General features: G+C 44.2%; 1 protein-coding gene across 9 annotated transcripts in view; it reads left to right on the top strand.

The window, feature by feature from the left end:
• auts2a (activator of transcription and developmental regulator AUTS2 a) overlaps window positions 1-26,824 on the top strand; it is a 322,613-nt gene that overhangs the window by 99,255 nt on the left and 196,534 nt on the right. For 2 of the 9 annotated variants that reach the window (XM_063485351.1, XM_063485347.1), the window contains exon 1: window positions 13,391-13,712. The exons of the other annotated variants lie outside the window; for them this stretch is intronic. In XM_063485351.1, coding sequence (XP_063341421.1) covers window positions 13,665-13,712 — 48 coding nt within the window. In that variant the 5' untranslated portion in view covers window positions 13,391-13,664. Of the gene's footprint in view, window positions 1-13,390; window positions 13,713-26,824 lie in introns of those variants that run through there. 9 annotated transcript variants of the gene reach the window in all.

Genomic DNA, 26,824 nt, shown 5'->3' with positions numbered 1-26,824 from the left:
GAAGACTCCAGTGCCATGTGCATGGGTGTGTGCTGTCAGAGCCGTCTCCTCTGCATAAAGCAGATTTCTCGTGTTTTCAGAGCTAAGTGGGTGTAATGAGCAAAAAATAATGCTGCTTTGCAAAAACTAGATTCTTTTGATTATCGTACGGCATCAACAGCTCTCTACAAACATGCTCTTCAACACTGTGAATGTATCCAGATGTGTAAAGATCTTCCTGATTCGTACAGAATTATGCGCTTAAAAGGTTTGTGTTTAAGAAACAGTCTAAACATGTCTGCATGCAGTTTGCAGTTGAAATGTGCTAATTGGTCACTGCCTGCTGGGCTCCTTACATCACACCAGTGCGTGACAGCAGGAGCTGCACAAACTTAAAAGCTGCTTTACATGTTACTGCATCAGAGTTCACCAAATTAAACTCTGAGCTCAACTTCTTGTTGGAACCTGCAGTGAAGTGGGAGAACATTAAACATCACCCTCACATACAGAGCAACCATCATTGCCTTTGAAATACAGATTTGTCTTTGGGCAAAAGGTTCACGCGATCAATACGGCTATTCTAATAGAATCTACCTTTATTTCCTTTTAACTGTGCTTTAGATCACTTTGATAGCTCTCTCCCAAGCTGCCGTTAACCTTGATTCAAAGGTCTTTGGCTCAGTGCTATCTCTTGGAGTTGACCTGTTAAGAGCTGCGGTGGAGGTGACTGCTTTGATGCCTTTATGCTGCCTCTGCTGCTTCCCTGACTTGCCTCGAGCTATACAATACACTTACGCACAAGACTGTCAGAAGAAATGGAGAAGCTGAGAACACACGGATGTGTTTGCGCATCTTGTGATGCTGAGATGTTGGACGATCCGAGTCAGAGGTCACATGCAGCACTAGTGCATCGCCCATCCCCCTCCTCCCTGATGCATTTCCCCTGTCAGCGTACACATGTAGTTCATAGGTTACAATCAATAATTTGCCCATCCTCCATCAACTAGACTGTTGTGAAGGAGCGCGAGTAATGAGATGCGGCCTGTTCTTCAGAGTTTGTAATGGGGTCGCTCCCCGTAAGAACCCCTGGGTGGATCGCCTCCTTCTTCTTCTAGAATCACGTGTTTTGGCTCAGAGGTCATTATCCTCTGCTCCCAGTCCCATGTGTCTTTGGCCCTGGGGGGGGGGGGGGGGGGGGGAGTAAAGGAGGCATCCGCAGAATACCTTTACTGCCTGTAGCTACATAGAAACAAAATGTGTGAAATCCAAAACAAGATATTATTTTGTAATTTCTTACTGTGACCTTTGAAGGCCGTTTGTAAATGTAATTATATCTAAATTTAGCTTTACATGCTGTTATTTGGTGAAATAGATGGTTACATGCTCAGATACAGACACTGTAATGGGAGTGATTGTTACAAGAATTTTTTAAATTAATATTATTATTCCAGCCTTTCCCGCACATTTTCTGTAGGTCTCACAGCTTAGCTTGTTCTAGCTTTAGCCATGTTACTGGTTAGTAGGATATTGTGGGTCCGTGATCACCCATTTGGATCATTTATAAGAAATGAGATGAATATAAATTACATTTCTTATTTTTATAGTTGCTCATTTATTCAGCAGGGCTTTTTTAAAAATATAAATGAATTTGAGTGGATTGGTGAGATAAAAGGACGACTGTAACTATATGGGAGCATAAACGCAAAATAGAAGATGGTTACGCTGCAGATTTCTCAACTGTGACCAGTTGGAAGACGTCAGAGTGAGCACAGAGAGGACTCCTTCATTATTTATCCAACACTTCCCATTTTTATTTTGTCTTCTTTGCTTTGAGTAGATTAGTTTGGCATCTGGTGCAAAATTCACGTTTCTGAGGTCAGGTTCTTGATCTCCTTCCTACACTGTTAGTGAGATGCTCTTCTATTATCTTTCATCATAATTCTTTTCTTACAAACAGCCTTTTTCTTCTGTTTTAATACTAGAAGCACCAAGAGGGTCATTTTGACCATATCCTGCAAAGACAACAGCCATTGAAGACATGTAGTTGTTATTTTCTTTCAATTTTTCTAATTATAAGTAACAGTTTAGGTTTTAGGGCTATTATTAGTTTTAGAATTCGTAATAAAGACTACATATACTCGAATAATGTAATTTTCTGTGTGAGGAAGTGTTACACTGCACACCTGTCTGACAGACAGACGGGGGAGGTAACCAAGCAACAGTTTGTGCACGGCATGGCAAAAATCAATGAGTCCCGTATCTGGGAAGTTCACGTTTGTACTCTGTACCAGTGGAGGGTGTGGCCATTGAAGGTCTGTGAAATCCTGAGCTTAAAGGTTGGCAAGATGGACAGCATGGGTAACTCGCACCAATAAAAGTGGCCATGCTTACCCTGTTGCTTCTCTGATATGGCCTACCACTGAAGTCCATCACTGTAGGGTACAAGCAGGAGAAGGTATGCCTAGCTGTGGAAATGAAGGACTCTGCTGATGGAGCACAAACGTTACCGTCTGCACAGGCCGAAAGTGAAAGGGGCAAATCGAGGTCAACCACACCATCGCAAGCCTCCAACTTCAGAAAGTCATGGATGCAGTTAAAACTGGACATATTGGACTAAACCTGGGAGCATTACTGATGTTCTGATCCAAAGCAGGCAAGAAACAGCAAAAGACCACAGTATGGGCGCGATATGGTAACGGTGCATAGAGGCCCAGTAATGTGCTCATGCTGGGTCAGCACTCCACCCTTTTTGCACCATCTTGGAGTCCATTACAATTAATGGGTGAATGGTGCCGGAGGATTTATACATTGGCATGGCGTCTATGCTGATGCTGTACTAATCTGTTGTGGTTAAAAGCGAGCTGAATGTGAAAACAAAGCTGCCTATTCACTGGTCGATCTATGCACCTGCCCTTACCGATGGCCATGAGCTGTGGGTAGTGGCTGAAAGAATGAGCCTGTGCATATAAGCAGCAGAAATGAGTTTCCTCTGAAGGGTGGTGGGGCTCTCCTTTGGAGATAGGGTGAGGAACTCGGTCATTTGGGACGGACTCAGAGTATAGCTGCTACTCCTTCACATTGAAGGACTCCTCCTCATTGAACGACTGGCGACCTGTAGCCCTGACCCCCATCGTGAGCAAATGCTTCGAGAAGCTGGTCAGGGACTTCGTTTGCTCTTCACTACCCGACTCACTGGACCCTCTACAGTTCGCATACTGCCACAACAGGTCCACTGATGATGCCATAGCCCTGACACTACATACTGCCCTGTCACACCTGGAGAAGAGAGACACGTATGTGAGAATGCTGTTTGTAGACTACAGCTCAGCATTCAATACCATCGTTCCCTCGAAGCTGGACAGGAAACTGCAGGATCTAGGACTGAGCAGCTCCCTCTGCAGCTGGATCCTTAACTTCCTGTCTGACAGACGCCAAGTGGTCAGACTGGGCAGCATCACCTTCTTGCTCTTGCTCTTGACGAAGGCGGTCGCATTTTTCTCCTCTCCTCCTCTCCCTTAGCTTCCCTGCTTAGCCTCCTATGTCCTTGTCTAGTCTCGTGTTTTTTGTATTACTTTTCCCTGGAACACTCTCTCACAGTCTGTTCTCTAAAACCTAAAAGAGGAATTATGGATTGGATCAACTGGTCCCTGAATGCAATTGACACCCCTTTCTCAACGAGAAGTTTGGGCTTGGGTGAGCCTGAGTGCTGAAGATTTCTACCTATTCGGAACCATGGTAACAGGGTTCTGGCTGATCGGAGCTGGCTTGGCCCTGGCTTATCGAAAAATGAAGAAAGCAGAACCGGCTGTTCAAACCTCCACAAGGCTGCCCGCTGGAATTGAAACGATGGGAAGAGGCGTGAGTTTCTCAAAATGGGCTCATTGAGTGCAGCATGGATAAGATCTTGGAAAGGCTACGGCTGCTGTGAATACTCAGAATAAGATCACTGAGTGCAGACTGGATTACGTCTCGGAAGGGCTAGCTCGGAATAACATCTCTGAGCGCAAATTGGATGACATCTCGGGGAGGCACACTGTCGTGAGTTTTTCAGAATCAGCTCCTTGAGCACAAGAATGACAACATCACAGAACGCAAGTATGGCGAAGCTCGCGGCTCTCCAACGGGAGATTGAGAGACCAGTGTTGGACTGTAGAACTGCTTTGAAATTCATATGAGCTGTTCGCACTAAAGTAAAAAGCACCATCACTTCATGCGGATACCTTCTCGGCGCCAGCTGCGGTCGCAAGGCTGGAGCCGAACAACAACACCCTGATAACGACTGTGTTTAGACTGTTCCTTCCCATTCCATGCAAGGCCACCTGGGTTGGCTGGAAGACTGTTTACTTAGCCTGGCAGGGCGAAGGACACTGTCTCAGCTGAACTCTGGACACGCACACACATACATATACACTGATATGCACACACTCATCCCCCCTCCCTTTCCAAACGCCTTCGACGCTTATTCCCTTCCGATGCTGACGGTGGATCAAGGAGACCAGCGCATACGCTGCAGGCCCGGATGTACTGTCTAAATCGGCTGTCTCTCACCCTTTACCCACCCCTGTTGCTTGTCATGTGCTTCTTTGGTGTATTAAGAGTTTTTCATGTGCTATGTGCAGAGGTGTTTTTTTCTGTTCTCAAACTGATCTCCTTATTGGAGCTCAGTCTGGGGGGAGTTATTTTTTTCTCCTTATCTTTCCTCATGTGGTGCATTTTCCATTGTTATACCTCTCTGACCTGTCTTCCCCATGTGATGTTTTGTGTAATGTATGTATGGTCAGAGGGTAAGATGGCGCCGCCATTGCGTGCAATAGGTCGGCAGCCTTATGAAATTTCCCCTTGTGGGACTAATAAAGGTATATCTATCAATCAATCAATCAATCAATCCCCCATCACACTGAACACTGGTGCTCCACAGGGGTGTGTACTGAGCCCTCTCCTGTACTCACTCTACACCTATGACTGCACGGCCACTAGCAACTCCAACATCATTGTGAAGTTTGCGGACGACACTACAGTGGTGGGTCTTATCACCAACGGTGATGAGACGGCTTACAGGGAGGTCAGCGCCCTGACCCACTGGTGTCAAGACAACCATCTCACCCTCAACGTTGCAAAGACAAAGGAGTTGATAGTGGACTTCCGGAGGTGCAGAGAAGTACACACCCCCATCACCATCAACGGCGCTGCTGTGGAGAGAGTGAGCAGCTTCCGCTTCCTTGGTGCACATCTGGCTGAGGATCTTACATGGTCAGTATACATAAACAAAACAGTGAAGAAGCAGTGCCTCTTCTTTCTCAGGAGACTGAAAAGATTTGGCATGAGCCCCCGCATCCTCAGGACCTTCTATCGCTGTGCCATTGAGAGCATCCTCACTGGATGCATCACCACCTGGTACGGCAACAGCACCGCTTACAAGCGCAAAGCTCTCCAGAGAGTAGTGCGGTGCTCTGAACGGATAATTGGAGGTGAGCTTCCCTCCCTCCAGGACATCTACAGGAAGCGGTGCCTGAGGAAAGCGGGGAGGATCATCAAGGACTCCAGTCACCCCAGCCATAAACTCTTCAGACTACTTCCATCGGGAAGGAGGTTCTGCAGTATCCGGTCCCGTACCAGCAGACTGAGAGACAGCTTTTTCCACCAGGCCATCAGACTGCTGAACACGTCATAGACACCTCACCCTCACTACTGGAACTTCAACATTATGCACTCCATACTGTACATTAATGCCACTGTTTTGCACAATATCCAACTACCAACCTCTGTATATTTTATATATTTTATTTTATTGTTTACTCTATTTAATTTGTAAAATATGTACACACACACACGTAGAAAAACATATTTAGTATACACATCCAGTAATGCATATACTCTTATATATTGTACATATATTTATTACTTTCAGATTTAGCCATTCTTATATTTTGCTTGTTTTACGTTATTGTATTTTTGCACAACTCTGTTGCTTGTGAAGCTCGCACACAAGAATTTCACTCGCATGTACTGTACCAGTGTACCTGCACATGTGATGTGACAATAAAAGTGATTTGATTTGATTTGATTTGAAAGGAACCAGCTGATGAGGTCTGGGTGTCTGACCTCTTTTACACCACTTAGATCCCTCTCAGCTAGCTCGTCCAAACTGCACTGCGTTCATTAAACCTGTTGTCTTTTTAAAGTGTTTTAATGCTTTGTGTCTTCTATTTAATCTGAACAAGCCCCTAAAAATAGTCAACGATCATTGTCGCCCTCTCAGGGTTTTTATTAGCACTGTTCATTTTAAAGCTCAGTTTTTAAACCTGACGATGTAACTGCATCGGCTCAGTTTACCAGACATCAAATATTTGAACGGCTCAGAAAAGAATCACTCTGAGGCCAACAAAGATTTGAATGGGCACACGGAAGCTGAGGATCAGGAATTTATCCAAACCATGCAGCAGTGTATTAATGACTAAGCTCATGCTCGGGATGGATCATCTCAGGTGTTCTTGTGACTGACGTTTGGCCCATTTTCAGCACGTTTTTCCTGCTGCAGTTGCATTTCTCTCTGCCCATCAGGGACCCTCGTGTTAACTTTCGAGGGCAAAACAGTTAGCATTCATCCTCCAGCCTCACTATGCTAATGTGCTTATATGATCCAAACCATAGCTGTGTAGCTAGTCACCACGTAGCACCATTATACACCAGCTAGCCCAAATTCAGCAACCCTGCAAACGTCACTGCTGTTTAGTTTTCCGTCTTCATTTATGTCCGAAATGACAGCAGAGCTGTACGTTTGCATTTTCCAGAAATCCCTCAGTCTGAACATGCTATATCATTATATGGAAACAAGCTTACTTGAGTTTGGGAACTGAAGAGGAGTTGCGACCAGGAAACGGCTAATGACATCGGATTGCCAGCAGCTGGAAGGGGTGGTGAGAAAGACTGGGCATCTCTGGACTGTTGCCCCCATGACATGAAGCTGGAAAAGTACTGTCCTGTGGTGTCCTATTGGTAGATGTCTTGGTTTTGACATTTAGTATTTTAATTTCAAAACCATGGGAAGAATATGAAAGACTTTGTGGTCTTGCACTGGATTTAAGTAGGTTCCTTTGCTTCTTTTCTCGCTGTGTGATATTCAGTCTGTTGTGGGTGCACATCTATGTAAGAGATTTTGAGACCCTGTTTAGCATCACGAGTTCTAACCTAGCCTCCAGCCATCCTGTTTCTGAACATATAACTTACAGTGCCCCCACACACCACTCACCCTGTTTCTAGTCTCTGTCTGTGAGCAATTAGTCTGTGTTTATCTGTTTCCTGCTTTCATCTGATCTGTTCGCTGACCAGTGCTGGGACAGCTGGCTCTGTAGGCTGCTTCCCTAGGAGAGGGTGAATGCGTGCAAAGGAGCTGAGGAAGGGAGGAGGTGAACTGAAACATCATGGAGCTGGCATTGGCTCATGCATCTGAAAGTTATTGGAACATGGAGTATTTCCCCTCCTTTTTCTGTTCCTTCTTGCTCTCTGGAGTCTATTTTCCCCCTCTTCAACCAGACCCCCAACCAAATCGCGTGCTGAATTGTTTGGAAATGACTCCAAATGAAGCCTTGGCTCTGTACTCAGACTCTGTGTGTGTGTGTGTGTGTGTGTGTGTGTGTGTGTGTGTGTGTGTGTGTGTGTGTGTTTTTGCACGCCATTTTGAACCTGCGATCATTTCTGCAGGCCTTTGGCAAAGTCAGCACACGACATGTTGGTACTCTTACATGAATTTGACAAACCATCTTCTTCTTTCAGCACGGTGTAATAGAAACACTTTTGTGGAGGTTTATTTGGCATTTACTTTATTTACATGTATGGGATTTAATTTATCTTTGCAGTATGAAGGCAACGTCAGGTCATTTTCCATCAATCCGGTCTTCAAGTGATGACGTGATGAATCCTGCTTCCGGGCCCGAACTACTCTGCGTTTAATAAGGCTGTTGTGTTTTTAACATGTTTTAATGCTTTGTATCTTGTTCTATTTAATCTCAACAAGCCCCTAAAAACAGTCAGTGATCACTGTCGGCCCCTCTCGGTTTTTATTACCGCTAATCATTTTAAAGCTCAGTTTTTTAATCCTTCCGATGTAACTCCAGCCCAGCCCGTGCAGCAGTATATTAATGACTAACCTCGTATTGTGGATGGATTATCTCAGTTGTTCTCCTGACTGAAGTTTGGTCCGTTTACAGCATCCTGCCATGCGATTGCATTTGTCCCTAACCATCGGGAACCCTCACGTTAACTTTTATCGAGTGGAAAAAGTGTTAGCGTTCATCCTCCAGCTTCACTGTGTTTATGCTATGCTAACATAGCTGTGTCGCTAGCGATCACGTAGCACATCATTATATACCAGCTAGCCCAACTTCAGTAACCCTACAAACGTCACTGCTGTTTAGTTTTCTGTCTTAATTTATGTTGGAAGTGATAGCAGAGCTGTACGTTTGAATTTGTTTCAGAAATCTCTCTGTCAGAACATGCTATATCATGTTTAGGTGGAAGCTAGCGAGCTAACTTCCTGCTAACTTCTAACTCAGTTAAATTTAATAAATTCTGTTTTCATGGATGCCTGGATGTTAAATTTAATTGTTACACCTGGTAAAGTATCAACGCTGAACATTTTATTAAAGATGAAAGAATTTAGACAGTTTTTAACTGTCAGTGATGCCGCAGTGATCGTTTGACTTTGGGACCTGAAGCGGAGTTTGGACCCAGACACGGCTAATAACATCAGACTTAAAGACCGGATAGACTTCTGAGAGAAATACTTCACTGTTACACGAGTGTATCACTCCACCTTCCATCTAATGCCATCCCAGAAAATCAATTCTGTTCATTTTGACGCAAAGTTTTTAGTAAAATCTCAGTTTATGATGATTCATCAAGGTATTTAAAGGCATCTTCATGTCTGTGTATTTGATGCATTTTTGTATAACTAAATCAGTAGAAGGACTTCTGTGTCCAAAAGCCTTAGTTGTACTTTGTTTATAATTAGTAAATGCTGTAGTTGCCCATTAACATGTTAGCATGCTAGTTTTAGCATTCAGCTCAGAGCATTATGTAACAGTTGCTAGCTTTGACCAGTTTGAAGTTATTTCCTGCCCCAAAACTTGGTTAGGTAGATTAGCATTAAATACAGATTCCTTCTTCATCACATTAATGCTCGTTTGATTGACCGGTTTAGAGCTTTTTCCCCTACATAAATTATTTCCTTGTAAGTCTCACTGCATACTTTTTTACAGTAATAAAGCTAAACTATATGTTTCAGTGGTCAGCTGTCCCAAAGGAACATACAAGTTATTGCTGCACCTCATGGACCTTAATACAAGCTTCCTCACTGCATTACAGCAAAAGTCGTTTGTGCCAAGGCAGCCTGGTGCTATAATCCCCAGCAGTAGAAGGCAGAGGGGGGCAGGCTAACGTGATTTCCTGGCTGTGGCCTAGACGGGACTCAGACCTGTATTATCTGGCCATCAGAGAGACTTAGCTTCAACTGTAATATCTGTGTGGAGAGCAGGAAATGGCCTTTGTGTTGCTGGCCAATACGGCCTGCGGAGAGGAAGCGAGGAAACATGCACTGTGCCGTGCCGGCCCATTGCAGCAGTGTTGTAGAGGAGTGGGGGTGTCGTTTGTTGTAAAGCCTTCCCTCCCTCACTAACAGTTCCCACGGGTGAGTTTCATTAAAAAAGTGTCTCTCATTTGTCTCCATTTGTTTTTTTTAACCTTATATTTGATTATGTAAGAGAACTATGTTGCAGCACAGAGCTGCTTCTGAGTTTAAAAGATTAAAGCAAACTCTAAGGAGGAAGTGTTTTGCAGGATGGCGTGCTCACTCTTTTTCATGCTAGCAGGTTTAATGGAAAATCGGAGCAGAGCTGAAGCGTTGTAGCTCACAGGGTTGAACATCTGGGCTGCTGCAGCCGGAGGAGAGAGCAAGCTAGCACATAAACAAAAAGTTTCAGGTTCACTGTACGTGCTCTCGTGTGTCGTACACTAGGACGGACTTTGACAAGCGATTATGACAAAGATGTCCACGCTAAAAACACAGCATCACGCTCGAGTCTGTGCAGATGGGCAGCTCCAGAGCCTCTACAGCCTGCTAAAGCTTCTTCCCAGTTTGTGGTGAAAGTATTAAAGAAGAGATTCCTTTTTAGACATATTGATATATGAGATATTTGTAGAAAAACTGGCGCATTTCAGCCTCCTCCTCACTGGTAAAGCCATGCAGAAACAATGCTTATTGACCTCATGTTGGACTGTTCTGTTGCCCCTGAACTTAATTGTTTTGATATGATGTCTTTGCACGCTATATAACTGTGTAATTTGAGATTCAAAGAGATCTCAAGATAACCTTGTAATGCAATTGTGCACAGTCCTCAAAATATTATCAGCAAGCCACTGACTGCACCTTTCCAGCTCTGTTCAGCTCCGTGTTGTGCCTAAACGCACACCAGTCGCTGAAACGATACCCTAAACTCTGTTTTTTGTTTTTTTGGATTTCATCCCTCCGAGCTTTTGAAACTCTGTTATCCGGGCGCAGCGATGGCCGTGGGGGACATGGCCAAGCGTAGGCATGTGTGTGGGAAGTGAGCAGGCAGGCAGGCTGTCACTTAGCATTACAGCACTACAGGCTCCCCATGGGTGGCATGAGGAGAGTGGAAAGTGATAAGACAAGAGAGAAAGAAGAGTAAGGAGGAAGAACAGGACTGAACCAAATGATATACAGCAGCCCACGCAGCAAAATACACGCGCTCGGCCCCCAGCAGCCCTGAGTCAAGGAAACCTGCTGTTTGTTTTTCTTCTGATTAGACCGACTGCTGAAGACAAGCCCACCGTACGTCACTGCTGACCTAAAAATGCAGAGGAAGGGGTTAAAAAATCACACATAATGTTCATGTGGTGGGCTGTGGATCAGTAAATGATGGCAAAACTGTGACAGCACTTTGTTGAAATACAAGTTTATATAAAATAGACATAAATGTTGCTGTATGACTATCACTGCAGGACAAACTGTAGTCGTAATGTCCCACTTTCATTGCTTAATAGTGCAGACGTCCTCAGTGACTAATAAAAAAAAGGACAAATTAGCTGTTAGTTAATTTGATAGGTTCATGTTAAATGATGGTTTCTCTTCTGTAGTCGTGTATCAAATTTGTTATGCAGGAAAAATCAGTGACATTACCTGCTTTGTTTGTTTGCAGGCCAACTGTGCCTGCACGCATGCAGAGATGCTGTCTCCCAAATGTCAGCTGTTTAAAGATATGCAAATGTCTCATTTTCAGCGAGCAGTCCTCGTCTTAGTGCTCAATAAACTATCCACAGACAGATAGAGAGGAAATATGGCTCTGTGTTCTGTATCCATGATGAGCATGGACCCTTTACGCCCCTTCTAGCAACGCTTTGTGTAGTAAGCACAGAGTAGAACTGCTGTATTGACTATACTGATCTTTTGGAGATACCAATCTGTTCCTGCTTCACTGTTGTAAGCATGACGTGTGAAAGAGTCGGTCAGTCCTCCGTGATGTCCCACGATGGCATTAGATGCTGCCCCCCCCCATGCTGGCACAAACCTTGAGCAAAGGGAGATTATGTTTCCATGGATGCTGACGCAGTGGCACTCCTGCGTCTGATTACTTTTGTTTATAACCCACTGCTGTCCCATGATGGAGGGGTTGCCTCAGTTTAACTCGGGAGCTGCCAAATTTGGATAAACCCTGTGGGATACAGGAGCCCATTGTAGTTTCAAACCATCGTCAAAAGTGACATGATTATATACACAGCAGCAGCATTGTGTGGATGGGATATGGGCCCTGTGCGCCAGCGGGAGTGGCAGAATGTAAACATTGACTGGGTGGCCCGTTCCCAGTCTCAGATGTGGCCTTTTTAGTCCTTAAGCCATTAGAGTAGATGACTAGACTTTTTACACTCCAGTTCACAGCAGTTTAGCTGGTACCCTGTGTCTGTGCTAGTTATGTTTTTATTGTGTTGGACATATTTTGTTTAGTCTAAGCTTGCAGTGTCTTTGTGGAAAACATAAATATATAATTAGTCATAATAAATGAACATTTCGAGGTTATCGAGAGAGGTCACACTTTAAAGCTAAAACTTAAAGCACTAATATATTAGCATAAATGTGTAATGTATGCTGTTAAACCCACAGCTCTGGGTTTTGTTTTTTAACATAATCTCGCTGCGATACGTCTGCTTAAAATGTTAGCAGCTACTTGGTGAGCCTGTGGTTGTTGCTAAGTTGATGTGTCCCTCGGGGGGGGGGGGGTGGAGGAGGCTCAAGTTGAGGCTAAAACTGAACTACATAACTTCAAGTGAAAGCTGAGTTTGCTTTATGTCTGCATGATGCAGTATTAACTGCTGATTTAATTTCAAAATTAAATATATGAATGGATGGACGAGAGATCCAACCACAACCAGGACAGGTTGTCTGTCTCTCTGGGACAGACTGGCGACCTGTCCAGGCTGTACGATGCCTCTCGCCCCATGGGAGGCGCTGGAGCCTACCGTGGGGCGAGAGGCAGGGCACAGAAAGAGACAGACAACCATTCACACTCTCAGGCACTTTAGGGTCACCAGTTAAACCCCTAACCCAGCTAACTGCACGAGTACCCGGAGAGAACCCACACAAACACAGGGAGAACATGCAAACGACACACAGCCAGATGGTGGATTCAAACTCGCAACCCTGTTTGCTGCAAGACAGCAATGCTAACCACCTTAGAGAGATATTTTATATCATGTAAAGTTGAATCAGGAAGCACAGAAGAAGAATTCATGGAAATAAAATCAGTACCGGAATACATGGAATGTCCCAGTAGTTGGAATTTGATGAAACAGGAATACTAGATAAGCCGCTAACGATAATCTTTGCTACAATCCTTGTAAATATTTGAAGCTCTCATGCAGAGGGGAGTTTTGCCCAATCTGATCTCAGCATAAATACATTTGACGTAGCATTTAGGGGGTGCATTTGTTCAGCTGTCAGAGTGCATTTGGCCCAGGGGAGCACTGAACCTTTGGAGTCAGACTAGCATCGGGGCTGATTTCTGTAGAAATAATAAAGCAGACAGTGTTGGTTTACAGAGGGCAGAGAAACGTAAGATTGAAATAGATACAGAAGGGGGTTAAATGAGGTCGGAATGAAAGAGTTTACCGGTGCATAAAAGAGAGCAATGGGAAGCACGGAGAAGGTGATTTGAGTGAGCACAGGGCTCGAGAAAGGGGAAACATAAAAAGAGTAAGTGAGGCAGAGAAAGTGAGCACATATGATAGGCAGGAAGAAAGAAAGGAAAGAGGGAGAGGGAAGTGCGGGAGGTTGGTGCTTCAGCGTGTAGAGTTTGCCCACTTAGAAGTAAAACATCTCTCTGCTGCGCCTCTGCTGGCATCTGCCACCACTGAACACAGCTGAAGCCCATCTGAGGAGCTCCTCTGTCAGCCTTCCAAACCCGACATGAGACACACGGCACGCCGCAGCACGAAGACGAAGGAGTGAAGCAAACGGGAGCTGGCTCCGGGGCTTGAAGTGAGAGACGCAGCAAGAAAGGAGCAGCACAAAGACCAACGGGATAAAGGAGCAGAAACGTCCGTGTCATTAGGCTGCACGCTGATCATCAGTCATTCCTCACGCACTGAATCAGTCAGGAGCAGAAGAGACAAGGATGATCAAGTCCAGCTGGTTCTATGTCAAGTTCAAGTACAATGAGAAGGTACGTCCACATGCAGGTTTTACCTCGGGGCTGTAGGCCTGTGTTAAAGTGGAGGTTAAATACGTAAGTTCTCTGTGTAACTGTGCAAACACACAGTTTTCTAATGCCATCTGCATGATAATATTGCGTTTTTATGGGAGCACTGTGCTTAAGTGAGAACACTTTCTACTTGTTGTTGGAGTGTTTGCCACAGTAAAAGAATGTGTTCAGTTTTCTAAAAGTCTCCATTTGTGCTCTGAACTCTTCAAACAAGCCGAGCAAACTGATTTATTTTGGTATTTCATATATCTGTCTGCCTCATTCTTCGCTCTTTGCTTTCACATTATGTTCAAAGTCCTTGCTCTGAATAATTTGTGTAAATGTAACGTGAAGCAGATCCATACTTGTGATTTAATGCCATTGTAACATCTGCTCAATGGCTGTTATGTTTCCATGAGGGCAGACCTTTTCCTGTGAGGTAGTGCACTTTTAGTGATGTCATCGTCTGGTCCTATAGCCTGTGTAATGTGATGAGTCTGATGGGATAGACTGTTCTGTGTGAGCCTGACATTAGGCTGTGAAAGCCAAGCTTTGGGCCAGCCACTAGCACTTTCGCTAACTGCTCACTGCTCTGCTAATGAATAGCTACAGTTACAACTGCCTTCAGTCAGTTAACCAGTCATTTAGGCAGCGAGGCCCTCTATCAGCCAGACGACAGCCACCAGCGACCATCTAGCCAGTCAGCTGTCCTCCTGCTAAGTTCCTGCCTCGTCTCTTTTTGTCTCGTGACCAACGGTTTTTTGTAGTGACCCCTTATGCCGATCGTGTTCTCCACTTAGCATCAGGTGTCTGCCCTGTAGGATCATCGGAGCTATCCGGTTACAAAAAATGGTCACGCATGGCTCAGTTTACTTTGGTTTACTCTTGGTAGGCTAAAGCATTCGGCGCATTAAATATATGAAATAACAGTGTGCATGTGTTACACTGTCTTTGCTATAATCAGAGCTATTATAGCGGATAAGTGAGTGTGTGCCAAGTGGCCTCGTGGGAGCATCTGTTGGTGCCCGAGGTGCTCCGTTTCCATCTGGTCTGCCATTTTGTACTTGAGCAGTCTCGGGGTGTGGAAGTAGGAAGATGGCTGCTCTGGTTTGATCTTTTCTAACCGAAATCTGTTTTTACAGCCTGTCTAATATTTCATGATAATGTATGTTTAAAAAAACTTAATGAAAAAGAGGAGGCTGCTTCACTATGATGCAGAGATCGAATATTTCAAAGCATCTGTTTCTAAAAATGAGATGCACAAGTTTGGAAAACGCTCTAATGCGCCTCCATTGTGTTTTATTGTGTTATATAAAACCTGCAAAGTGACATTAGAGATAAGTGGAACAGCTGGGGAGTGTCAGGTTAACAGTGTCAGTGTAACAGTGGATGCTGGTTAAGGCAACCATGCAAACAGCCGGTGGCAGTGTAGAGTGTAAAAGTGTAGTGTCCTCCTCCTGTAGTGTTTTTTCAGTAACTCTATCATCCTTCCTGGATTCCACTATTTTCCTCCTTGTCTGTATACGAGCTAAAAGAAAGTGTGCACAACAGGATGTGTGTCAGTGCTTACGAGGGTAAGCTGAGTGTGCGTTGGCGGAGGCGATGCTTATGCAGTCGCCTGCTTTTCCTGCTCCCAGCTGTCTTGCTTCAGAAGCAGCCAGCCTCCGTGTGATTGTGTGATTGACAGGCGTGCTTTCAGCAGCATGTGAATGGGAGCTGACCTTAAACAAGCGCTGCCATGTTTGACTGAGTGCCTGTCCCCCACCACCCACCTCTTTTGCTCTCTGAAGAAAAAGGGTGAGAAGGGCACAGAGTGCTGTAGCTTCTAGATCAAGAACGTGCGGGTCCTCAAAGTCTGGGGGAAGGGTAATTGCTGCCCCCGTGTGTGGGCTCATGCCTTTAGTGTGATAGGTGTAGGTAACGACTGGTGAGAGGTGGGAGGTCAGTTGCATTCTTCAGAGTGGAAAGAGAGCACAACACTGAAATTGTGCTATGCCTGCCTTTGCCAGGACCCCCAGTGGGCCGACTGTGGGGCAGCAGACCTACAGAGGGCAAACAGTGACCTTACTCCCACTGGACTAATTCAATTACACACACACCCTGTGATTAGTGTGTTAAATACAGCCTCTCCCATAGCTGGATGGCTGCACCCAGAGACACTTAAATTATAGTACAGAACTATCAAACTGTGCCATATTTTTCATACATAAGGTGCACCGGATTATAAGGCGCATTAAACGAAACAAAACAGTCAGATAAGTCAAACTTTCCTCAACTCATTCTTCTTGCTTCCTCCACTTCCGTACCATTGATTCATTAATGTTGAATTCTCTGCAGCTGCTCTATTTCCATGTTGTTGCAGTATATTAATGACTAACCTGGTATTGTGGATGGATTATCTCAGTTGTTCTCCTGACTGAAGTTTGGTCCGTTTACAGCATCCTGCCATGCGATTGCATTTGTCTCTAACCATCGGGAACCCTCACGTTAACTTTTATCAAGTGGAAAAAAGTTAGCGTTCATCCTCCAGCTTCACTGTTTATGTTATGCTAACATAGCTGTGTAGCTAGCGATCACGTAGCACATCATTATATACCAGCTAGCCCAACTTCAGTAACCCTACAAACGTCACTGCTGTTTAGTTTCCTGTCTTCATTTATGTTGGAAGTGATAGCAGAGCTGTACGTTTGAATTTGTTTCAGAAATCTCTCAGTCAGAACATGCTATATCATGTTTAGGTGGAAGCTAGCGAGCTAACTTCCTTCTAACTCTGCTTTCATGGATGCCTGGATGTTAAACTTAATTGTTACATCATTCATATATCATTTTATTAAAGATGAAAGAATTTAGACAGTTTTTAACTGTCAGTGATGCCGCAGTGATCGTTTGACTTTGGGACCTGAAGCCGACGGAGTTTAGGACCCAGATTACTCCACGAGGCTCCTGACTACGGCAGCCGTAATGCTCCAACAATCCATCAAGCGATGCGGCTTCGTAGCTTAGCAAAGTCGTACTAAAACATTTTTGACAGATTTTTGAGCGCCGTGTACCACAGAAAATCGTTTCGAAGTCAGTGAGCACAACCAGAATTCATACATAAGATGCAGTGATGATTTTTGAGAAAATTAAAGGATTTTAAGTGCGCCTTATAGTGCGGAAAATACAGTACATTTTTCTCACGGATGGCTGCTTTACTGTCTTCGTTTTCCTGTCCCGACCTTCTTCCCCACACACTTTTGACAAATACATTTTTTGCTCATCTTTAACCAGCACCCCCAACTCCACATTTAAATTTGCGATATATTGTCAAACACAGACGGATGTAACTGGCACCAAAAAGCAGAATTAGCATTGTGTGATGTTCTTTGGAACGAGCTTGAATGTAAAGACTGCCAGCTGAGAAACGAATACTTGAACAAATATATTTACTTTCCAACACTGATCATAAAGAGATAAGTTACCAACAGCAATTTCTCCGTGCTTTGGAAAGTATCTGCTCCTGAGTATACATTTGGCAGATGGTTGGCTGCTTCTGCGGCTGGCACCTGTTAACCATTTACTGTAAGAGGCTTTTATTCATACTGCAGAAGTAGTATTCATACTACAGTATGGTGACGTGCCCAATAGTTTCTTGGGTTTTTATACAAATAATGTCCGGCACACATCACAATATTTATCTATGAAGTATATCTCGTATCCAATTTTGCCGTTCGCGCAATGTTTTCTGCAAAATGACACACTCAGGGATCCTGTTATTACATTCAAACCTTGAAACAAATTGTGGCTTTCGTCGCATTTGCTTATTTATACGCAGGCTCTTTTGGTAAATACAAGCTGAGCCTGTGTTGCTCCGTGACGCGGTGCGGAGCTGCTAAACCTCAGTCAGTTTCTGTTTATCTGCAGCCTGTCAGAGTTATTTAAAGTATTTAAAGGCAACAGAAATAATACGCTGAAGATTTTAAGTTTATACAAGTCACATGGGAAGACTTCAAATATGATGAAGACTCTTGTATAGGAAAAATGGTGACCGAGATTTACTTCGACGTTAGAGTGTGAGCCCCGAGCAGACTGCTCTGTTCCCCCTGTAGAGTGAGGGGCTGTGGGATTGTTGACTCTGTATTTACTGAGCCTGTATGCTAGGCTTGGGTTGTGAATGCTGGGGGTGACTATAATGACTATAATGAATGTGAAAACGAGAGAGTGGGTGTGGGTTAACATTAAGGACGGCTAATTGCAGGCTCTGGTGATGCCACAGTGTGTTATGAGATATGAGAGATAAATGGTGTGGAAGTCCCTCTTGGGTGGTTTCGTGCATTTCAAACAAACTCGGAGAGAAGGATGAAGCCAAATGCTATACGTCCGCGTGAACCCTGGTGATTGGGGAACATAATCCTTGTCCTGAAGACTTCTGGGAGACGTGTGCTCCTTTGCTCCCAGGTTTTTAGTTTACATCTTATTTACCGTTTTCGAGGATTTCTCCAGCGTAGCCAAAGCTGTTTCCTTTTCATCAAATAATGAATGAGCTGAACAGCATCAAAGTTTTATCCCTCTATCTATCCATCCACGCTTATAGGACTTTAATGAGAGTTTATTGGAGGCGTTTTAGTCAAGCTGGTTTAATTTATTTATGCTTAAAAGCTGGAGCACTAAGAAGCTTACAGAACTTTCGACCTCGGCAGCGCTTGTTGCAAAGCGGGACCGTCTTTTTTCTTTTTTCGCCATGAAATCCTTTCTTACGTTTACAGACATATTGAAATTCTAAGAAAGCACTCCAGAGCTTGCCAAAGGGATTACTGGTAAATCCCTGCAAACTCCAGATGTTTTCCCAGGCAGCACACAGCAAGGAAACATCGCCCAGCCCCTGTAAACATCTGTCAAACAAAAAGCCTCCGCCACAGAGGAGACAACAGAAGCTTAGAGGGAGTAAAGTATCTCGACTAGTCAGATTTTCACTCTATTAGATCTGTTTGTTCGCAAAGAGCTAAGTGATTTTTGCAGGGCCTGCATTGCTATGAGCGAAAACCCTAAACTACGACTGAAATGTGTGGCAGAAGAAGATGGGGCCGTGAAGATGACTGTTCTGCCTACCTTCTGTCATGAAATCCCAGAGCTGAAAAAACTGTGACTGTTTTAAAAACGATGGTTTTAATGTTTGGAGGCATTCAGTGACACATGGTCAAAGTCTCGGCCACATGTCTGAAAGACTGGGCCGCCGAGCTGCCAGTGAATGGTGAAGCCACGGGAGCTGTTTGCCTTTGTGTGTGTTTGTGTGTCAATGGCAGTCGCTGCTGGGTTCAGGCCTCGGGCAGGATCTCATATCTCCCTGCCATGTTTGTGTTAATTTGCTGGATGTAAACATGGTGAGTGGGCTGTAACAAGGCAGGGCCTGCCTCTGTGTCTCTGGTCTCTAGCCTCCTCAGCGGAAAACAGAATGGAGACGGGGAGCGGCTGACCAGTGTCTGGATCACTGAACAATTGCAGGCTGGAGAGAGAGCGTGAGCCCTCGGTGTAGCCACTAGGGACATAGCTGACAGATGGATGGAGCGAATGACTGGATGCCTAGCCAAGTGGAAAGACAACTTTTACCCACACGGGCTGTATGCTTTTGCTTGTCGCCTTTTATCTCCATCTCTTACACATAACCTGAAGGGTGAAAAACAAAAAAAGCAGGTTCTTCTACATTATGCATATCCGCATGCTGTAGCTGGTGCAGACTTTGGTATGCATTTGTGTACAGTACTTATTAGAATGATCTTCAAACTGGAGGTTGATGATGCTGAAGCCTTTATTTGTCAGCTGTCAGAGAAATTGGACCTCTTCCGACCGTACATACAAAACACAAGCATCACACTGGGGAGACAGGTCAGAACAGGTAGCGTAAAGAAAAACAATGAAATGTACAACACAGTAGGGAAACTGAGCTCCTGGTAGGCGATCAGTCTGAGAACAGAAAACAAAAGCTCCTCAGCACAAAAAGCACATGAATCTTCACACACCATAGCAACACATGACAAACAACGGGGTGGGGGGGTACACTGCAAAAACTCAAAAACGTACCAAGTATATTTGTCATATTTCTAGTCAAAATATCTAACTGCACTTAAAATGAGGCAGATTCAGCTGCAGCTGTAACGCTTCGGTAACATATAGGAACTTGTTTTTAGACAGTGCATCTTGAAACTGGAGAATTTTCACTTGTTCCATTGGCAGATTTTTTCAGTTAATACAAGATATTTTTGCTTGAAATAAGTGAAAAAATCTGCCAATGGAACAAGTGTAGCCTCTTTGAAGAGGGCCACCAGGGATTTACATTAGTTACGCAGGTGGAATAGCTGCTTTTCTTTATATGATGAAACGGTGTGCTGTCACTGTGTCAGGTATGACTAAAACTTTGTGAAGAACCTTTGTGTCCCGTATTCTTTGGACCATAAGGTGCACCGGATTATAAGGCGCATTAAGCGAAACAAAACAGTCAGATAAGTCAAACTTTCCTCAACTCATTCTTCTTGCTTCCTCCACTTCCGTACCATTGATTCATTAATGCTGTATTCTATCACAGCTGCTCTATTCCCATGTTGTTGCAGTAAATTAATGACTAACCTCGTATTGTGGATGGATTATCTCAGTTGTTCTCCTGACTGAAGTTTGGTCCGTTTACAGCATCCTGCCATGCGATTGCATTTGTCTCTAACCATCAGGAACCCTCATGTTAACTTTTATCGAGTGGAAAAAAGTTAGCGTTCATCCTCCAGCTTCACTGTGTTTATGCTATGCTAACATAGCTGTGTAGCTAGCGATCACGTAGCACATCATTATATACCAGCTAGCCCAACTTCAGTAACCCTACAAACGTCACTGCTGTTTAGTTTCCTGTCTTCATTTATGTTGGAAGTGATAGCAGATCTGTACGTTTGAATTTGTTTCAGAAATCTCTCAGTCAGAACATGCTATATCATGCTTAGATGGAAGCTAGCGAGCTAACTTCCTGCTAACTTCTAACTCTGTTAAATGTAATAAATTCTGTTTTCATGGACGCCTGGATGTTAAACTTAATTGTTACACCTGGTAAAGCAGCAACGCTGATCATTTTATTAAAGATGAAAGAATTTAGACAGTTTGTAACTCTCAGTGATGCTGCAGTGTTCGTTTGACTTTGGGACCTGAAGCGGACGGAGTTTAGGACCCAGATTCCTCCGCGAGGCTCCTGACTACGGCAGCTGTAATGCTCCAACTGTCCATCAAGTGGTGCGGCTTAGTAGTTTACCAAAGTTGCACTAAAACATTTTTGACAGATTTTTGAGCGCCGTGTACCACATAAAGTCGGTTCGAGGTCAGTAAGCACAACCAGAATTCATACATAAGGCGCACTGTCCATTTTTGAGAAAACTAAAGGATTTTAAGTGTGCCTTATAGTGCGGAAAATATGGTATATGTTTTATGCAGACGGTATAATGGGACAATTGGGAAGTTTGTGATCAGTAACAATTTGCCACTTTACTGGGAGTTATGTGGCAAAAATGGATTGGCACATTCATCTGCAAACAGCTGTTTATCAGTTACCATGTTTTCCTTTACTGAGAGCGATGTTTGCTGTTTGCTAAGCAAACCTTTGTAGCTCTGAATCGATCTGAAAATTATTCTTATTATTCTTATACTTCCATATAGTTTGTTTTTCCTGTTTTCTCCCTCTGTTCTACCTGAGCTCATTAGCCCCAGTCACATTCCCACAGGAATGCTGGTCCTGCCTGCCGTCTGCTGCTCGCTCCTGAGCAGCTCAGGTTTCAGCCTGCTGGATGACTGAGTACAGAGATGGTTCCCATAGTTGCGCTGCCTGAGCTCCATGGGTAGCCCCTGGTACCCTGGCTCAAAGAGCCCTCTGTTGTCTCCTTTGTGCGCTCCCATGTCGGGTCGAGTTGGTTCACATAGACGATGCGACCTACAGGAATGTCACAGATTAGGATAGATCACATGCTACAACCTGCTGGAAAGTAAAACTCCAGCAGTTCATTACACAGGTATGAATGTAAACCTGTGTGACTGTCTGGCAGTACCACAATATGTTGGCATAAGCCACAGAGCAGTCTTGTGCTTTTTTATTGACCTCAGCCTCGTTTTGAGTGAGGCTTTCTTTAAGATCTGACTAATTTGGCCGTCGCTGTGGAACACAGACACGCGCGGATGGGTTTCCACAATGCATGTTGTCTAGATGTTTATTTTTGTCTGGACAGTGGGAAAAAGTGTGTTTATTGCTGTATACATCATAGTGTTCTGCGAGTGGCTGACAGTTTTTCTGTGAGATGGACGCTTCTTCGCTCTCTCCTGTTGTGCATTCACATCACTTATTTTTATCCCTCCAACCCAGAGCTGGCTGTGGTTTGAATCATGTATTTACACCGTCTGTCCGTCCATCCATCCATATATCAATGCCTGTGCAGTCACACAAAGCAACCTTTGTCCATTACTTCAGAAACCTTAAGAACCAGTGATGGGGATAATTCACACAAATGTCTAATAGGATACAAAAATACTTGTAACCATTTTTCTACGCAGAAACTGAAAAACAGAAAGTTTCAAATTTTGTTGGACACTTTGTGACGTCATCGCCTGCCTTAAGTCTGTGCTATGCATGCGAAGCATCCATGCTTAAGAATCCTATTTGAAGCATTATTTACTTTTGTGGCTACAGCGTTGTAGACCAAGTATGTGAACACATGCACACAAATACAGTAGAAGAAACATCTCCAAAATTGTTCTCAAAGGGGTTTCACAAGCTGCAACGGATTGAAGCATGCAACCGCAAGGGAGTAATTCTAGTTTTTCCCTAAAACTTTAACCAAGTGAGGTGGGGGGATGTAAGGGAGAGCAGGCCAGAGGAGAGTGCATTTCAAAGAGAAGCAGCCATCTGTCAGCACAGGCAGCAAACAGCTGGTGGAGGAGATGCAAGATGTCTGAACAAAGACTGACAAGATGGAAGATGACAGGAAACAGATTTCCCTCCCTTTTTACCCCTCCTGCAAGAGAAGAGGTTGACCATCAGAGTGCTGTGATGTCTAGCAGCCTCCAGATGCCTCCTCTCCTCTCCTCCTCTTCCCTTCCTCTTCTCTTCCTCTTCTCTTCCTCTTCTCTTCTCTTCCTCTTCTCTTCCTCTTCTCTTCCTCTTCTCTTCTCTTCTCTTCTCTTCTCTTCTCTTCTCTCTTGCATTACTGAACATATTCAGTCTGCTGCTTTGCTGCTTAATTTGTTAATTTGCATTTCTGTCTCATCTCTCACATGTAGGCAAACTCTTAACTATTTCTGCTGAAATTATCCTGCGGTAATTAATACATGATGTGCTTTAATTATACTAATTATGATAGCATTTACTCAATGTAGAAGTTTTTCCTATTCAGAATAGGATTTTTTTTGTTAGACCTAAATATTACATTCTGTGAATTATTTAGCTTTAGTAATTGACCTGCTGTAGCTTAAGTAGATACACATCTCTCCACTCATTTGCTTAGATAAATGAAGCAATGCGAGTCGCGTTAAGTAAATTTTTTAGGAAACGAGCGCGAGACCTCGTGTTAATTAGCGTAAGCCTCGTTACATCAGGTCTTCTTCTCTTCCTGCTTAGTGCAGTCTATTCCCCTTTGTGCCTTTATCCCCTTGCACTGTTAATTTGAACAGCAAATGCAGTCTGGTTTCTAAATAGAGCAGTGCTGCACACAAGCTGCAATCATTAAGTGAATTTTCTGCCAGCTTAGAGCTGCAGAAATGTCTGTAATGGAAGGAAAGCCAGAGTGTTTTTGTCTTCTCCCGTGTCCAGTGTGATGTGTGACATAAGCCAGTGTAATACAGTAATGGGCCTAATTGTCTAATCACTTTAATATGTGGCTGTTGCACTTGGATGTGGCAAGGGCAAAGTGAGCTAATAAACACTGATTACTGTCACTTGAACTCAGCACAGAAGGCGGGGAGATGTTAGCGGCTAGAGGATGACTGTTTCTTTCTCCTTTTACTTTCTGAGCTCGACAGACAGGGAAACAAGGTGTCGGCGAAAGGTCAGCTTGTGGGTTTCCCGTAAGTGATGCAATGACAGTGGGAAAGAGAGGGCTATAAATGGGACACTAATGGAGAGAGAAAGAGCTGTCATCTCCACATCTTGTCCCTTCGGTGGGTTAGATTGACAAGCTGCCAGCCTGGCCAGCTCATACTCTGTGGAACAAAGAATAGACGAGGCAGAGCTTTCAATTTCCCCAGCCATCTGCCTCTTTCTGCTTCTCTTCAGTATACAGAGTTTGAAATCAAATTTGACATAAAAGTGGCAGTTGGTGAAGGCTGTGTTACAGTAGGTGCAAATGCCAGCTCTGTACTCGCTCACTGTGACGTGAGGTACAGCCGTCCGTGCCTTGAAGGTTGCTGTTAAGAGCCAGAGCAAAGATGAGGTGACGGACAAAATTGAAACCACATGCAGTCGACTTCTTTTAGGAGGAAATATGAACTGCAGGGTGCGACAGTCGGAATCACTTATATTGCTAAAGGTTAGAAAAGTCTCATATTGTGGGAGTTTTTTTCATGGGTCATAATTTACTCATACATACTCAGTGTTGGGAAGGTTACTTTTAAAATGTATTCCACTACAGATTACAGATTACATGCCCCAAAATGTATTTTGTAACGTATTCCGTTCCGTTACTCAATGAGAGTAACGTACTCTGAATACTTTGGATTACTTAATATATTATCATGCTTTTTACAACTACATGAATGTACTATTGCTGTGTGATTTATTACTATTACTGAAGGTTACTCGCCATATCAATACCAGCTAGATGTTTAAATCTTAATATAAATGAGTAACAGTAGGTGGACATTAGGTAAGGCTGCACTTTTTGCAGCGATCTCGTATAGAAAACTATTCCGCGCGTATATAAAACAGGTCTGCGGCTCCGAACCGTAGTAAAGGGACATCTGGCTAATACGTCGGGTTCGTGTCGGGCTCGTAGCTGAAAACTAGCTTTACTTTGTTGTCTGGGTCAAGTTTGCTAGCGAGAGACAGAGAGGGGCATTGAAAGGCTGCTCCAACCGAACTTATTGTTTCGGAGGAAAACACGAACACAGTGTACAGTCGAGTCTTAATAGCGTACTTACAACTGGGCTCGTCAGGCACTCTTCTTGGCTGCAGTGGTTATTATTATATTTACATGCTTCCAGCTCCCGTTTCTGCTCGGTGACAGCTCGTACTTTTCCTTTTTCTCCCTCCCTCGCTCACAGACACATAACGGGTATGGCAGTCCATTCTCCCTGCAGCACGGACTACACTGCCCATCAGGCTACATGCTTTAGGGCGATGCCTGTAACACTCTGCTATTGCCTTCATATTAAATCATTTTTTGAATAGTAATTTTTTAAAATGGGCCGCGAGATTGAGACACAGCCTCTTAATGCGTGTTTTGTTTGGGTTTCCATCGGCGTGGAAACCAAAAATAGAGAGGGCATAGCCGAACATATGAAACAGGAAAATACCGCCGTGTAATCCATTTATTTCAACAAAGTAACTGTATTCTGAATACCACCCTTTTAAACGGTAACTGTAACAGAATACAGTTACTCATATTTTGTATTTTAAATACGTAACGGCAGTACGTGTACTCTGTTAGTCCCCAACACTGCACATATATTTACTGGTTTGTGTTCTTAGTTAACTTTGCTGCTTCCAAAACATGCTCAGAGCTCTGATCTACTTCTTCTTGCTAATCTTCTTTAATGACTGTTGTAGGCGCGTAGCTAGGCTCATTTATATGTCTGTTTGTAGGCATAGGTATGAGGAAGATTCTATGAGGAAATCTGGACAAGTGTTAGTAGGGAATCTCATTCATGTGCTAAATTTCACTGGTCAGTATACTCAAGACTGCAATAACAAAATGCACAGTGTCATCAGAAGCTTTCGTGCCCTTTGACACATACCAGGTAAAGGTGGAAAGTAGGTGTAATATACACGTGTACGTGTTCAAATACCCCTCACATATGAAAGCATGCAAGTTGTGCTTTTCTTTCTGGTAGGCTCAGTGGGCAGCCTTGGCTAAAAAGTTTGTTTGCACTGTTTGTGCCTCGAGATGAATTTGTGTGTGTTTGCAAGTGATGTTTTATGCCGTCTCCAGGCTATGAAGCCTTCATTTTTCCCCTGCTCCCCAGAGACCATTTAACCCTTCATTTCCTCCCCAGACTACGGAGCAAGACCGCAGCAGTTGTTTGCATCTGTGCGGTGAATCCTTGCTGTATCTTCTGTGGAGCAGACTTTGTCTTTAGTAGTCGGGCGTTCTGATAGCCTCCATTCATTATTCAGCTCTACTCCGGCTGTACCACACCCCCAAGCAGCACAGAAATAAAACAAGGTTAAGAATTGGCATGAAATGTGTCTCAGCGGATCAAGTGGTTGGTAGGGTGGGCTGGAGGTTCTCAAGACTGGGGAGGTATGGGCCTTTATCTGTGCACCATCTTTTATTAATTGCCCTGGTGCTTAGACTGTGAGCTTCTCCGTGATCATTAATGCATGTGCGGAATAACGTATTTACATGTTCTCATGCATTATGCATGGGCAGGGAGGGAGGCTGCAGTGTTGTGGAGGACCCTCTGCCCACAGGTCTGGTGTTTTCTGTGTGTGTCTGTGCCGATTTGCATTCAGCCACGCTGTAAAACCCACTCGTTGCCGGGCCCCTCTGCTGCTGCAGGAAAGCGATGGAGCATCGGACAACAAACAACATTGCCTGCGTTTACAGACGGGCTGCTGAGGGCTTCGACTGTCTGACAGGGCTGACAGGTCTCACTGTTGCAGAGAAGCTGTACGGTTTGTAAGTGCAGTGAAACATTTAGCTGCTCTCTTATTTTTCTTCTCACTCATAAAACCACCATAGTGACAGCTCTGGAGCTGCTGTCTGCTTTCTGTTCGCTTCTGTAATGGTGGAAAATCAGTGGAAGGTCAAAATCCTGTGTGGTGGTTGAGCGCCACTTTTGCCCACTGGTTGAACGGGCAACCGTACGCCACACGGCTGGAGCGCGGTGGCCCAGGCTTGAGCTCCATGCCTTGCCCCTTTCCTGTCTACTCTTCACTGTCC

The sequence above is a fragment of the Pelmatolapia mariae genome, linkage group LG10_11 (genome assembly GCF_036321145.2).
Source record: "Pelmatolapia mariae isolate MD_Pm_ZW linkage group LG10_11, Pm_UMD_F_2, whole genome shotgun sequence".
Classification (NCBI taxonomy): domain Eukaryota; kingdom Metazoa; phylum Chordata; class Actinopteri; order Cichliformes; family Cichlidae; genus Pelmatolapia; species Pelmatolapia mariae.
This window is presented reverse-complemented; position numbering and strand designations above follow the sequence as displayed.